Here is a 15821-nt window from a genome sequence, read left to right on the forward strand (position 1 = left end):
ATATGACTCCTAGCAATCATTTATCAATCAGTGATTATCTTTTTTAACGGTTTATAAAAATTAACTTCAGTCAAATATGCAAGAAAGAAATTCTCAGGTACAGCTAGGATGATGTGAAATAACACTGCAAGGAGAAAGAACATGCTGCAATTAGGTAGATGAGTCATCACTTCATCAGTCAGTTACTGTATTGACATGATGAGAATGGCACATGTGGTGAATCCCTGAGTTCCAAGCTGCAGTGTGTCATGCAACACTCATTGGTTTCAGTGTGCACGATTGCTTGCTGTTATAAGTAGGGAATGCCATTCACAAAAACCTTTCAATCAGCATTCTTACGCAAATATGTAAACACGTCTGGAAGAAATATTTTCAGTGACGACGACAGTGTCTTAATATGTTTTCTGCAGGAAAAGAGTGTATCTAGAAAGAACAAATATGACATTGTGCAGCAAATTAATATCAGGTGACCTGAGGGGAGGGTTAAGATGAAAATCTAAGTTAAACCAGCAACTGATCAAAAACAATGTTGGTGAACAATCGAGTTATAGTGACATATTTTTCAAAGACTTGGGCTTAGCATTAGTGGGTTCCGACATTCAGTTGTGGAAACCGAATAATGTGAAACTTCATGTATTTTTCTAAAAATACATAAATAGGAGAGTATCAGACAAATTTACATAGTGCAAAAACGATATAGCACAATGTTTTCAAGAAGTGATTTGTAATATTCAAAATATGATAAATCACAAAAACACACTGACGAAACCACAGATGCATTGGGACAGTTCATGCATAGTGCTGTAGTTGGTGCTATGAAAACAGGGAGCAGGTCACTTCTTAATATACAAATTCTCAACCAAGTAAATCACCCTACTGTTGCCAGATTTTTCAATGACATGATGTGATAGTGTACTGTTATTTGTCAGTGATGTTGCTCTGTATATCATTAAAGTGGGAACCAGATTAAAAATTCTTTACCCTAAATTAGTTCACCTGATGTGCCTTGCTTACAGTTTACATTGTATTGCTGAAATCATCAGAAGCCAGTATAATGATGTGGATCTTCTTGTTTCTAGTGTGAAGGCAGTGTTTGTCACGTCACCAATTAGAATTCAAAAATTTTGTGACCTCCTTGCAAATTTGGCTGTACCTCCTCGGCCAGTTTTAACTCAGTGAGGAACATGGTTACATGTTGTGTCTTATAAAATGCAACACTTCAGTGAAGCGAAAAGTGTATTGAATTTCCTAAATGTGGAAGGTACAGTCAGTTCTGCCACAGTCCAAGAATGTTTTACTAAAAATGGCATCCTAGAAAAGACACACTGCATTCATAATCGTTTCTCCAAAATACCTCATATTTTAAGCAGTTGGAAGCCCAAAATAATTCCTTGGAACATTCACTTTTTCTGATAGACAAATGCTGTCAGAAACAACTGGAGTTGCAAAACTTGTGTTTGTGAAACTGAATCAGGCGCTAAGGGAAAAAATACATCTGGTTACAAAACATTGAGTCAAATTTTTAAAAGCCTTTCTGGTGAAGAAACAAATATTGAAGAGGAATTTGCCAAAGAAGAGCTGTGGTACGTTTCACATGTATCTGAGACATCATACGATGCTGAAAGAAGATTTTCACTGTACAAATCATTCTTCACCAATAGATGCAGGATGGCACTGCATGCTCTGTAACATGCTCGTATGCTGGGCACAAAGCTGGGAGGGAATTCTTGTGGTAGGAAAGTTGACAATTGCTCAATGGTCATTGGTGCATGTGGACATGCTGCAATATGTATGCCAAACACATTCTACAAGTGCTCCATGGGATTTAAGTCGGGGGGAACAGGCAGTCCAGTCCATTCACCGAATATCCTCTCTTCCACCTGCACAGTTCGATGTGGTCGCACATTGTCATTGATAAAAATGGAATTCCGGATGAAATGTAGCCTGGAAAGATGCATGTGGGAAAGGTGTACAGTGTCACAATAACACAGCTCTGTAGGTGTACCACGTTCAAAGATTTGAACATCAGTATGCTTGTGGAACCTTATGTCTCCCCATACTGTAACACCTGGACCACCAAAATGATCATGTTTGACAGTTTTCCTGGGTGCATTACGTATTCTCAACTCTTGTCATATGAGGGCATGTAATGCACCCAGGAACACTGTCGAGCACGATTGTTGTGGTGGTCCAGATGTTATGGTGTGGTGGAGGGAAATGTTACATGAGTGTACTGACCTCCATATCTTTGAACATGGTATACTCACCAGTAAACTTCATTGTGACACTGTACTTCTTCCCCATGTACTTCTTTTCATAGGTGCATTCATCTATGACTTCATTTTAATGGATGACAATGAGCTATCACATCAAACTGTGCAGGTGAATGAGAGGATATTCGTGGCAAATGTACTGGCCTGGCCTCCCTCCTCCTGAACTTAAATAACATTGAGCAAAAGTGGGATGATGCATTGCATCATGTCCACTGGCATCAATAACCATCCAGCAGTTGTCAACCATGCTGGTGGAGGAATGGTACACTCTACACAGTACATAACTCGCATTGACTTCAGCGTAATTATTCTCTTGAATAAAATTGTCATTTCTGTTCGTCTCATTGGGTACTATCAAATGTCAGTTCTTTCTATGTACAGCCCAAGCTTCATCAAGCTATGTTACTTGGCAGTGATACAGCATGTGAAAGTTACTTTTCTCCTTAAATTTTGCACACCACTGTAGATTAGAAAAGAAAATAATCAAAGCATAGAATTAAAAGAGGAATGAGAACAATGCTTTAACAAATGGCACCTCCACCTTCAAAGAAATCTTTGGGCCTGTTATCACATATGAATGTTCACTTCAAAACGGGAAAAAAATTATTTAGAGTTTGTGTATTTTACCTTCCACAAAATTAACAGCTTTTAGACAACTCCATACAAATAGTAACCATGTTTCCAATAAGCCATGGATAACTCTTATCCCAACTGAAATGACACAATATCACAAACATACTGATGCATATTCTATATACACAATTAACAAATTATGAGCATGGTACAAAAAGACTCTTCAAACATATGATACCATGATTTTGAGTTTGCGGTCTAACAGTAAAATAATATGTAATGGTACTCCCCAGGCCTCAAAACTTAGCTTTCTCTTCACCACAGATTACATTAATGATATTACACAGTAGACCAATTTCTGCGGAATCTGTTAAACAGATATCACCTGACTGTCATTATGAGGAAATTAACTATTAGCATCTGAAATTAACTATTAGCATCTGAAATTAAGTTCTCATTGGAAATTAGCAAATTATGCACATAGTAATTAAGCAACATAAACTGGCAACAGCACAAGTCCCTAGCAATATGCTGTCCCCATTTTACTTTGATGACAATGGAGACACTTTGTGACACAAACACCATTACACAGTGGAAATAGCAGGAAACCACAATCATCCATCACCATCACCCTTCAACTCACAACTAAGAGAAAATGATCCAGTATGAACACAAGGCAGTATTCCAAGAAGTGTGGCTCAACATCACTGAGGCCCAATGATCTTGAGAATCAAGCAAGAAGTCTTTATCAAGCCAATCAAACCACACTGATTCATTTCAGAACTAATGGTGTGGTGCATTTGTCACCTGTAGGGTGCTGTAGATGAACGAAGTGCATATGATCTACCAGCAAATCCCTGAATGAGAGGGAGGTGGAAAATAATGAGGGTGATATATTTGGGATCCAATTCATTTCCATGCAAATATTATCTCTATGAGAATAGCACAATTTCTGTTGGCAAGTGTGACCTATTTATTGTCCACCCCACCCCCCAAAAATGACTTATGACACACTTTTACCAATAAGTACAAATAACCTTTTTCCACACTTCAAACTGCAAATGGCAGTTTTCTCATACCAAATTAACCTTTGTGCTCGTGACATAGACACTTTTGTACCCCATATTAAGTCGGCATTTCCATATGGTATGCAGGCAGACTTTTGTTGTATGGCATTGAACTGAAATTCATGAAATTTCCTTGACTGATCGACAAAGAAACAATAATTACAAATTTACAAAATGGCTCTGAGTACTATGCGACTTAACTGCTGAGGTCATCAGACCCCTAGAACTTAGAACTACTTAAACCTAACTAACCTAAGGACAACACACATATCCATGCCCAAGGCAGGATTCGAACCTGCGACCGTAGCGGTCGCGCGGTTCCAGACTGTAGCGCCTAGAACCGCTCAGCCTCTTCGACCAGCTATCAAATTTACATTTCAACATCAAGCCTTTCATTATATTTAATAAGTTGCATTCAAAGTTCACAGTTAAAGAGTTGATTTTGCTAACGAATAGCTCAATTATGCATTAAAATAAAAAATAAAAAACTGATGAGTCCTGCAGAGCTGCCACCTTGTAGGAGAAGAAATTAAGATTCATTAACATAACCATAGAGTATTAGCAGTGTGATCTTTAACTATGTCTTTTTCAAACTGTTAGCTGCAAAACAGGACTTTTAAGGATTCAGTTTCTGTAACCAAAGGTTTCAGAGCATTTATCTTTATGTCTTATGCTGTACAACAGCACATAGATCAAGGGAAGATGACTTCTGATAAGAGAGAATATACTGCTCACTACATTTATATGTAGTACTTACCAAATTAAAACTAAACAAACTCAAGACATATAAAGGCAGGAACAAAATCAGCAACAAAGTACCAAGTCTTCCTCCAAATTCCATAGGATATTTATTCAGATACTTTTTTTCATTATCTTTCACGTACTTGGTAGCAAGTGTAGAATCTGTAAGAGAATCACATATAGTGTTAATAGATGTTCACTTCTGGGTGGCAGCCCACACAATAACCTTTAGAGTAACAAAAACAGATTTCATGTATTTAATACATACTCTGTAAAACAGTCACTTGATGGGTAAGAAGGAATAACTGATTTACTTGATATCAATGAAAAATAATCTGAGATCAAAAAGTAAGTTGAATGGTACAATATATATGTAATGCAACTTAAATAGTGAGGCAAAATTACACCATGGACTAAACCAGTCATGTACTGTAAATAACTTGAGTCAAATCACTTTGTTAATTTTTAAATGGTCATGTCACATGAAGTCCTGTTCATTGCGTTCACCACACAAAAACATTTTTATTAAAACTGTGTATCACATTTTGTTCGAAATCAGAGATTTTTTTCCATCAATGTATGCAATGTAAAAATTTTCTAGACACATTAAAATTATTTTCTTGAACCCACATCTGTAAACTTTAAAGACTTTGCACATGAAAGCACATTTCTAGGTTCACATGTCCATATATCACAGCTTTAACCTGCCTGGAAAGTTCACATATATGTCACACATTGAAAAGAATCTACAACTCTGACTATGAGCTGTGTACAAGCTCTGCATTGGAAAATGAAATTCTGAACAGTCACAAATTGTAATACTGATTTACTAGCTTGAAATTGAAGTAAAATACATGCCTGAAATGCTACACAAGCTAATGAATATTTCCTGAATTTTGGGTTCACTACTATGATTCTCATACGAAGCCTGAGAACATAATACAACAACACAGTAAACTGTGATACGCATATTTGCCTGGATTCATGGAAAGTTTTAAAATATTTTCAGAAACAGTTACCAGTGCTGATGTATGGATTTGTAAGATCGTCACTGTCTTCCTTCCAAGGATTAGGCTATTGCCTGTTCCAAACTCACAAATAAAATCATTTCCATCTTTTCTATGGGCTTCCAATATTTCTTTTCCCATTCGGCTTCTATGCCATCATTTTACAGATTTTCATGGTGGTCTCTTTTTGCACTTTTATGGTCCAGAATTCTTCTAATTGTACCACGGACAAGTTGGAAGTTGAGATCCAAGGGACTTGGCCTACAACTGAAATATCTAAAACAATTTTTGATCTAAGTGAATATTTTCCTAAGAATGCTATTATTTTTGTTGTATTACTAGAAAAAGATTCCTTGCATATTTTGTTCAGATTGTATACTGATCTCTGGTGGTAATCATCATTTTTTTGAAGAATAACAATATCACCTGCAAACAGAAGCACAGTGCTGTATTCTTAAGTCTCTATCCTAACTATCCTAATTTCTTTGTTTACATTTCCATTAACAAAAAATCTCCTTCTCCCTTGATTTTTTCCATTTCCCTATGGGGTTGGCATTGTTATAAAGGTTTTGGCCATTTTAATGCCCTTCCAGACACATTATCCACGCATGAACGACCTGATCTAAACCCATTTTGTTCCTAAGAAATGATAGCTTCTACAATATTTTTTATGTAGTTATTGATAATCTTTTGTTGTGACTCGCTGATCTTTCAAAGTGCAGCCGCGCAGATACGCGCGTCCTCTACATGCAGCGTTGTCTGCCAGCCATACAGCAGCCGCGCCACCTAAGCGGCCAGGCAGCCAGCGGCCGCTAGACTTGGACTGAGTGCTGATTTAACTGTGACAGTGTACACACGTCTTACTTTGTTTACTTGATCCGTGACTTACATGTATTGTGTCGTCCTAGAAATATATTTGTTCAACTTGACATTATAACAATTGGCGACGAGGTAGTGAATTTTATTTTTTCATCGTTGACTCACAGGCTACTTTAGAGCAACTATTGCAAGGTCTCATTGAACAGCAAATGCTTCTCACATCTGTGATTCGTGATTTCGTCGCGGCTTCCAATGCGGGGCGTCTCTCGTCGTTGTCTCTACCTCCTTTTCCTCCTTATGACGAGACAGCAGAAGAATGGTCTGATTACGAAAAATGTCTTCGACAGCACTTCTTGGCATTTCATGTCGTGGACGACCAAACATGTAAGTCTCTGTTCCTTTCGTGGATTTCACCTCAAATGTATCGGTTGTCGCAATAGGCTCCTTTGAAAGATCCTGCGTCTTTGTCCTTTGCTGAAATGTGCTCACTTCTGTCCATATATTTTCAAAAGCATACGCATGTGGTAGCCTCTCATGTTGCCTTCTATCGTTGTCAAAAACAACCAAATCAATCCTATCGCGCTTGGGCTGCTGAACTCAGTCAAAAGTGTCAATTTGTTACTGACGTTCACAAAGAATCCTACGCCGATTCCATGGTACGGGATGCTATTATCCGGTCGGCACCCAACAAAGAAGTTAGGCAACGTGCCCTTCCGTTGGCAAATCCAACTCTAGACGAAGCTTTGGCCATTATTTATGCTCTACATAAGTTTGGTGTTTTTCTCTATGGATCCAAATTTCATCTTGTTACGGACCACAAACCACTTGTTTCCTTGTTTCATCCATCAACATCGCTTCCCGACAACGCTGCGTTGGGCTCTTTACGTTTCAATTATGAGATACATTTCCGGCCGACGGCTCAACATGCGAATGCTGATGCACTGTCTCGCCTTCCCATGGGTCCTGATGTGGCAGCCGAGCAGCGGGTTGTGGATGGGTTCCCCGTCACCGGGGACCGGTTGGCGGCTGCTACGGGTTCTGATCCTACCCTCTCTCGTGTTTTACGCTGTATTCAGAAGGGTTGGCCAGATCATCCGTCCGCTAAGACTTCTGATCCATAGCGGAACTACACCGTTTTGCGTTACCGCCTCGCACCTAGGGATGATGCTATCCTCCTTTCCACTGACAATGCTTCGCCGCGTGTTGTGGTACCTGAGTCTTTGCGTGCTTCAGTCTTGTGCCTCCTTCACCAAGGGCACTGGGGTGTCTCTCACACAAAATCTCTGGCGCGCCATCATGTGTACTGGCCCGGCAACGACTCTCAAATCGCACACATGGTCGCTGCTTGCGGCCCTTCTGCGTCACAGGCCGCCGCCCCGAAGTCCTCTTTGTCACCATGGCCTTTGCTGAGAAGCCCTGGGAGCGTATTCATGCTGACTTTGCGGGACCTTTTTGAGGTACTTATTGGCTTCTCGTTATTGACGCCTACTCTAACTTTCCTTTCATTGTCCGTTGCACGACGCCTACCACCGCGTCAACCACCAATGCTCTAGCTCGCATTTTCTCTTTGGAAGGCCTTCCCTCTACTCTTGTTACTGATAATGGTCCGCAATCTGCCTCTTCCGATTTCTTCCGATTTTGCGGATTATTGTGCCCATCATGGCACCATGCATCTCACGGCCCCTCCGTTCCATCCACAGTCAAACGGTGAGGCTGAACGACTGGTCCGCACATTTAAGGCTCAGATGAGGAAGTCCTGACTTCTTCTGCTGCTGATGATGCGCTTCTTCACTTTCTGGCTTCTTACCGTTTCACCCCCATGGGCGACCACAGCCCAGCTGAGCTCTTACATGGCCGACAGCCCCGCACGCTACTTCATCTTCTGCGGCCTTCCACTTCACGGCCGCGGATGCCTTCGCTTGGCCGGTTCACCGCCGGCGACCTTGTATGGGTACGGGGATATGGCAGGCGGCCAAAATGGAGTCCTGGCCACATCTTACGACATCGTGGCCGACGCCTGTATGAAATCCAGACGGACACAGGTGTCGCAGTGCGTCATTCAGATCAGCTTCGACCTCGTGTGCCGGCAACGCCTGTTCCGAATGCCGCTACACCACCTCCGGCTCTACCCAACGCTCGGGATCTTGGAATCTCTCATTATTCACAACGCAGCCCTCTCACCATCATGTCGGTGCCAGCACAAGAACTGACGCCACCAGGAGACATGCCCATGCAGGAACCAGATGACCATCATCTGTCAGAGCAACTCTACTCGCCTCCTCCTACGGACGCCGACACATCGCCCATGTCTCCTGTTATAACAACCGGACTTGCCACAACAGGTAGATTGGGGCACGGGGCCCCAGCAGATTCGACCCCCATGTCTCCAGTCATCTCAACCCGTTATCATCGGGGACACTTCAGTCCGTACGGGAAGCCTCCTCCTCGAGACTTTACGGTCAGTCAAACACCACCTATGGACGTTAGCAATCTACAGGCCACCTCTATCAAGACCAGTGCAAAAAATTCAAAGGGGGGAAAAGTGTTGTGACTCGCCGATCTTTCAAAGTGCCGCCACGCAGTTACACGCGTCCTCTACATGCGGCGCTGTCTGCCAGTCGTACAGCAGCCGCGCCACCTAAGCGGGCAGCCAGCCAGCGGCCGCTAGACTTGGACTGAGTGCTGATTTGACTGTGACAGTGTACACACATCTTACTTTGTTTACTTGATCTGCGACTTACATGTATTGTGTCGTCCTAGAAATATATTTGTTCAACTTGACGTTATAACATCTTTGAACATACTTTGTAAGCCAGTTTCTAAGAGACTGATGTCATGACAGTTTTAATAGTCATCGGATTTCAATTTCTGGAAGAGAGAGATTACTTCTGCCATATATCAATGGCCTGGGATCTTGCAAATCCTCCAGGATTCACCTACTAACATTGAAAGACGTTTAGCTAATGATATGCCTCTATATTCAAGTAATTTGGCATTTATTTCATGCATTATGGAGGCTTTCCTGTTTTCCATACATTTCAAAGCTTCTTGTAGTTCCTCCATAGTAATTGGATTAATCGTATCATTCCTTCAGTGTAATTTTCAGTCCTATGGGGACCCCGTAATACCATGTAATGATTTATCCATTGTTCATTAGGTACAATTTTCAGTGCAGTGCCTCTTCCTTCTTGGTTCAAAGCTTTCATGACTTTGAATGGACATTGATGTCTACCGTGTAAGTTGTGTTCTGTCATTTATGAATGTGCCCCATGATTGTTCGTGTGCTATGCACACTATTTGCTTTCTAGTATTCATTTTTATTTTGTATGTTTCTCAAGAAGAGTAAATGAGAAAAAAATAACACTACTGCAGATAAAGTTCCTTATGAGACATAAAGAAAAAGAATAAATAAACCGCACCAAATGATACACAATACTGCTGGGGTAAAATAGATATATTTCCATTAATGTTTAATGTCCCACGGTAAGGGAAAAGAAAATTTCAGTCTTGTTAAAGGAAATTGTAGAAAACATAAGGATTCTAAAAACAGTAACGCATAACTTTCTTTAAGTCACAAGACTGAAAAAACTATGCAAAGTAAATATAATTTGTCAGTTTAAACAGTCAATGGCGAAGTAAACGTCTTCACGTTTCAACAGTTCACAGGTTGTAGTTCTCTGAAAAAGACCATCGCACTGAGTGGGAATACTAGTGCAAAATATTATTTGTCCAGAGATAACAATGGGGTTACCATCAAAGCACAACATTAATTCCACTAAAGACTACAGGTGAAAGTATGACACTCAAGGGTGTGTGCAAAAATACAGCAGTCATCTACCATCTTAATTATAATTTACGGTACGTAAGACAAACAACTTCTTGCCACCTGATACCACTGTTGCCTAATGCACTTCTCGTCCAGTCCAGCACAAAATGGAGCACAAGGTTTAGCACTGATTGTCATAAAGCATACATGTTGTATACAGTCTTAAGAGCAACCACTACTTGCTGGTGAAAGTAACGTCATTTTTGCACCAACACAGACTGCGCAACCCGTAACCACGCATTTAAGACAGGTGCTTGTGGAAACCTGCTACCAGGACTGGAATATTGTTTTGACACAGTATGGTGGAAGAACTCAGGCCGCCACAATGGTAAGTGGAATTATCACTTGCCACAGCCCACTGCTGAGGCACCTTGATCATCTAAGTGACCAGAAATGGTCCTTTGCCATGGCAAAACAGGGCCAAGAAACTCACTCAGAGTATCCTGCCTTCATCTGCTTCTGAGACCAAGACGTACTCCACACCAGTCAATGATACCCAAGAGGTGAGGAGGGGAGGGGGGGTTCAATCAGCTTCATTATTTTTAGCTGCCTCACCTGCTAACAGCTGTCCAGAGCTCAGTGTGCCTTAGCACACCACTGAATGTTTCAGCTTCTGCACCGCCGCTCTTGGAACTACCTGGTACATTCATTTAGCAGTGCAATGTGGCAATGTTTCTTCCGATATCTTGTGTGGCATTATTTGTTTGGCACAACTTGCTTCAGTTCGCACCAATCATAGAGTCAGTGCCATTTATTGTACACTATTTGTTCATTGTATAAAATTAGTTTACAGTTCCAGTGACGGACTGACAAAAAGAGTCAGTCTAGTAATTCATCATCACAAACCTTTAAAAGTAACTGGAAATCACACTTCATTTCTGAAGAGAAGGATGATGAGACTTAATCTATACTATGCATTCCCATAATCGACACACAGCACAAATTTGCTACAGAACTGTTATAAAACATGAACAAGGAATTTGAAAATTTAACTCATGGTGAAATGGCAACAAAATAAAGCTATTAACAAATGATTCGTAAGGGATTCATGGTTATGCATATCAAGGAGCTCTTTGTGCTACATTCGCAGGCATGATGAAATTGGTGGTACAAGTAGTTCTGAAGCACACAAATTATTACGACTTCAGTTTCAACAGCTTTTCATGAAACTGAATAAAGATCACGGAGACATTATGTAGTACTGTTTAAGATATTGGTTACACCAGGAAGCGTGCCAGGAATGGTTTTTCAATTTAAGATCCACTATTTTTGAAGTTCTGAAAAAAGAACAATTAAAGTAGGAACCAAAATTACAAGATCTGGAATGGGTTGCAGACCTCATTTCAAATGGACTTGACTGCATACTGCCCTTAGTAGCGCAATATAAGATGAGAAGGAACTTGTTTCTCATATAATGGGAAAGGGGATGTATTTAAAAAGAAAATCACATTGTGGAAAAGACTGCTTCTGACAAAAACCACTATTGTTTCTGAAAGCCCACAGGTGTTAAAGAAAATGTGAATTATGACAAATTACAAGGACAGTTTTAAAACTTTTCAGGACACCACCAGTCTGTCTAACATCTGTTTTTGGGACTGTTTGTCATTCCTGTTCAAAATGCCCCTGTGCATTTGCACGTGAAATTGATCATTCTGCAATGTAATTCAACTTTAAAAGATTTTTTTTTTCATTAAAATTGTACAGGTGTTCTACAAAGTTTTCTTCAAGAAGAATTTCCACATCTATATAATTAGGTTGTAAACATGACATAAATGTTTTGAGCAAAATGTGTGTGTGAAAGGCTTTTTTCAATTACGAGATTAAATAAGTCACGATTACATGACAACTTGAGTGAAGAAAATCTGCGAAACTGTCTATGTCTTCCATATGTAGACAGTTTGTAGCAGATAAAATTTTATTGTCCCTTCATTGAATCAAAAGTAATTAAATAATACTGAAAATTTCTTTTTTGTGATCTGTGTTGTCAAGAAATAAGAAATTTGAAACCATGCTGTGTCAGGGTGTACACAAAGACAAGGGAAAAAAAAGTTCCCCAAATTTTTCCCAGGCTTCCTGGTTAAAAAATACACTTTCTCCCAGGCAAAAATACACTTCTTCCATGTTCAGTGACAGTATACTCCCTCCAAATTTTAAAACTTATCAATCCTTTGAATGGTTAAGGTTTTATATACCAGCGTAGAACCTCCTGCCACTTTAGGAAACGAACCCCAGAAAAAAAGGCATTTTGAAAAGATCTTTGATTTGCGGCAACATGTACGCTGCATTTTTTTGTATTACGAAGGTGTGTAGTCGAATTCCATCAAAAACAGAATTTTAGTTTCCAAAGCATTGAAATCGAAATCACAGTGTGCTTTTGTAAGCCAATCATAGCTCATGTCACCAGTCACCAGTCAATGATAGCAGATAATCATCCTGTTTACATGGGGCTCCCAAAACCGGATTTTGTAAACCAATCTCCCAATACCGCTTCTGGGCAGTCATGCAAACACTTCAAAATTGATTATGGAAATCTGCTTCTGGTTGCCAGTTTTCCAATTCCACAATCAATTTTCGCTCCCATGTAAATGCAGCCAGTATTGAAACGGGCTTAGGCTGTCAGGTTTCGTCTTGTTTTTAAAAACTTCGGCTAATACTGACAGAGTGGCTTTTTGTACAGTGAAGGATAAGTAGAAATATTAGACTGAAGCTATTTACCCCTTGTCTAACTGAAGACGAGTAACGACTGTGCTGACTAAATCATAAACTATAACTGCTGTTTTCCAGGTGCTGCAGTCAACTGGTCTAGCAAATGTGCTTCAGACCTTAACATGCACACACAACAGTGAAAAACAATTTTGTCTTTCGGAAGATGTGTCGCATGTAAATGTAGTGAAGCAGAGCATAGGACATGTGATGATGTCAGCCTATAGCAACATCATTGTTAAGTAGCTCGAACACACAAATAGGAAAAGTTAATGGTTTAAATTAATGTACATAGTGCAGCTACAAGAAAAAATCAAGCTTTCGCTTATAATATTTGTCTTTTTTGCATGTTTTACACTTCGATACATCACATAAATGTGACAGTAAAATTTTAAGTAATGACATAAATGTCTGGACTTCTGGGCCTAAAATTCTGCTAAATGGCTGGCCCTCAGAGTGTTAAGCTATAAATGAGAATCAAACGCTCTGTGATTTAAGAAATTCAAAGCATGTTCGCACATGTAACATAACTTTTACTGCGTAAAATGAAATGTACTTTGAAAGTAACACTTTTCACACCACAAATCACAATATTTTCCCACAACTTATTAGAATTCGTTTCAGCAGTTGTCAGAGAGACCCAGAGAATGGACATCAGAGGATACTCCAAGAGCATCAGAATTTTGTAAACCATACTAAATTGCATAATTCAGCTTAAAGAGCGCATTCTTATGTCCAGATTCATCAAGAGGTGGGCCCCAAGCTGATATTAAACTTTCCAGTGTGGTTTTCGGGGTGCAGTATTATATTCTCATGTTTAGTTATTTATTATGGCATGATGCCATACGTCCCAAAAGATAACAACGTGCACTTGAAATTCCGCCAACAGTTGACACTAGATAATAGTGTTTCAAATAAATTGACTGCCTCTGCAGAAAAGATTAATTAAAACCAAATCTTTTTAGCAATTCGGCAAAAATAACTTCGTTGTTCTGCAAAGCAATTAATGCCAGACTGCCAAAAACCTGGAAATGAAATAAAATCAGAAAACAGAAACTAATAATTATGTGAATGTATTTTAATTCACTTTATAGCTCCCGGCCACAAAAATCTGTTTTGTTTTCATTTGACTTGAGAGCTGTAAATCAAAAATAAACAGCAAAATCACTAAATGTAAACACAATTCACATGGAGACTACCCCTCATTCCACTACAACTAAGACTGCTCTGCGAATGCACGAATCTGGCAGCTTGGCCGGGTGGCATCTGTCTGCTTGTTGCTACTGCTGATACAGTTCGTGTGTAGTTACCTTGGATACAGCTAAAAGTTGCACTTCAAGTAGCCAGAAGCAGGAGAAGGTACTTGTCATATGCGACTCAACTGTGCATGCGCATAAGCCCGCTGGCAACTGCTTAAACAAACCTAATGAAAGCCATTGTGACGTCATGCCCACTGGAAACAGTTTGTTGTTATGAAGTATTGCATAGTCTTCATCCTAAAGCCTGTGACACATTTTGCTGTGGGCAGACGCTTGTGTGTGCACTGTTTTGTTGCTGTAAAAAGTAAAAGTCCCCACCCCCCCCTTTCATGTTTTATTTCTGCAGTATTATACTGCAGTAGCGGACTGACTAAAGTAAAATTCTTTGTTGGAGTGTCAGTTCTTAGCAAACAAAACTACAAAAATTTAACTGAAAACTAAAAACAAGAAATTCCTGGAATTCTAAAAAATTCCTGGGTTTCTCACAGTTGTCTCCCGGTTGAAAATATTACCGGGTTTTTCCTGGATTTCCTGGAGCGTATACAACATGCGTGTGCGAGCTATTCACTGTTCCTTATGCGGCTGCATTAACATCTAAGGCAGCACATTCGCAGTTTCCGAATCTTCCCATTTAGACAACATGGCAGGGTGGTGAGAGAAGCTTGCAGTTGGGTGAGAGAGATATGCAGGCATGCAAGAGCTCTGTACATGTGTAAAGTTCTTGACTGTCTCTTTGTTAGCACCATTCAAACGGCCATCTTCCATAACTAGCTGTCAAATTTCATTACGTACACAAGGCCTGTTCAAAAAATTCCTGAATTTTGTCCATAAAAGTTTTCTAAGCTTACCTTTTACTTATTGTGCCTGGTCTCCTTCAAAATACTCTCCTCTACAATTGATACTCTGCTCCCAATGCGATTTCCACTCCCGGAAAGAGTCTTAGCACGGTGCTTGCTGTATTGCACAACACACCATCTGCGAATTCTCTTTTATCTCATCTATAGTTGTAAGCCTTTGTCCTCTCAACGGTGTTGTCAATGTTGGAAATAAAAAAATTACAAAGATAAAAAAAATAACAAAAATAAAGTCCACAGAGGCCAGGCCTGGAGAGTACAGAGGATGAGGCAGCACAGTGATTTTGTTTTTTGTTCAATAGTCACACACCAACAGGGATGAATGTGTGGGTGTGTCATTGTGATGCAAGAGCCATGAATTGTCTCACCACCTTTGTGAAGATTGAACCTTGGCCTCAACATCATAACTATAGAACCACGACCCATCACCAGTTATGATTCTCTTACGGAACATCTCGTTCCCATTTGGGCAATCCAAAGGCTCTTCACAGATTGTGAGGTAAAGGTTTTTCTGGTCTTGACTCATGAGGCATGGGATGAACTTGGTGGCAACACGATGTATTCCAATATGTTGCGTCAGAATTTCATCACACGATCCACGTTCTTCTGCAATCTCTCGGACAGTCAGTCTTCAACAGGCATGCACAATTTCACTGACGTTACTGACATGAGCATCGTCAGTAGACATCAAAGGGTGTT

The 15821-nt window shown here is 40.1% G+C and overlaps 1 protein-coding gene across 1 annotated transcript in view; it reads right to left on the bottom strand.

The window, feature by feature from the left end:
• LOC124555880 overlaps nucleotides 1-15821 on the bottom strand; it is a 244877-nt gene that overhangs the window by 67125 nt on the left and 161931 nt on the right. Inside the window, exon 21 of the mRNA XM_047129941.1 lies at nucleotides 4671-4816. Coding sequence (XP_046985897.1) covers nucleotides 4671-4816 — 146 coding nt within the window. The remainder of the gene's footprint in view (nucleotides 1-4670; nucleotides 4817-15821) is intronic.

The sequence above is a fragment of the Schistocerca americana genome, chromosome X (genome assembly GCF_021461395.2).
Source record: "Schistocerca americana isolate TAMUIC-IGC-003095 chromosome X, iqSchAmer2.1, whole genome shotgun sequence".
NCBI classification, from domain to species: domain Eukaryota; kingdom Metazoa; phylum Arthropoda; class Insecta; order Orthoptera; family Acrididae; genus Schistocerca; species Schistocerca americana.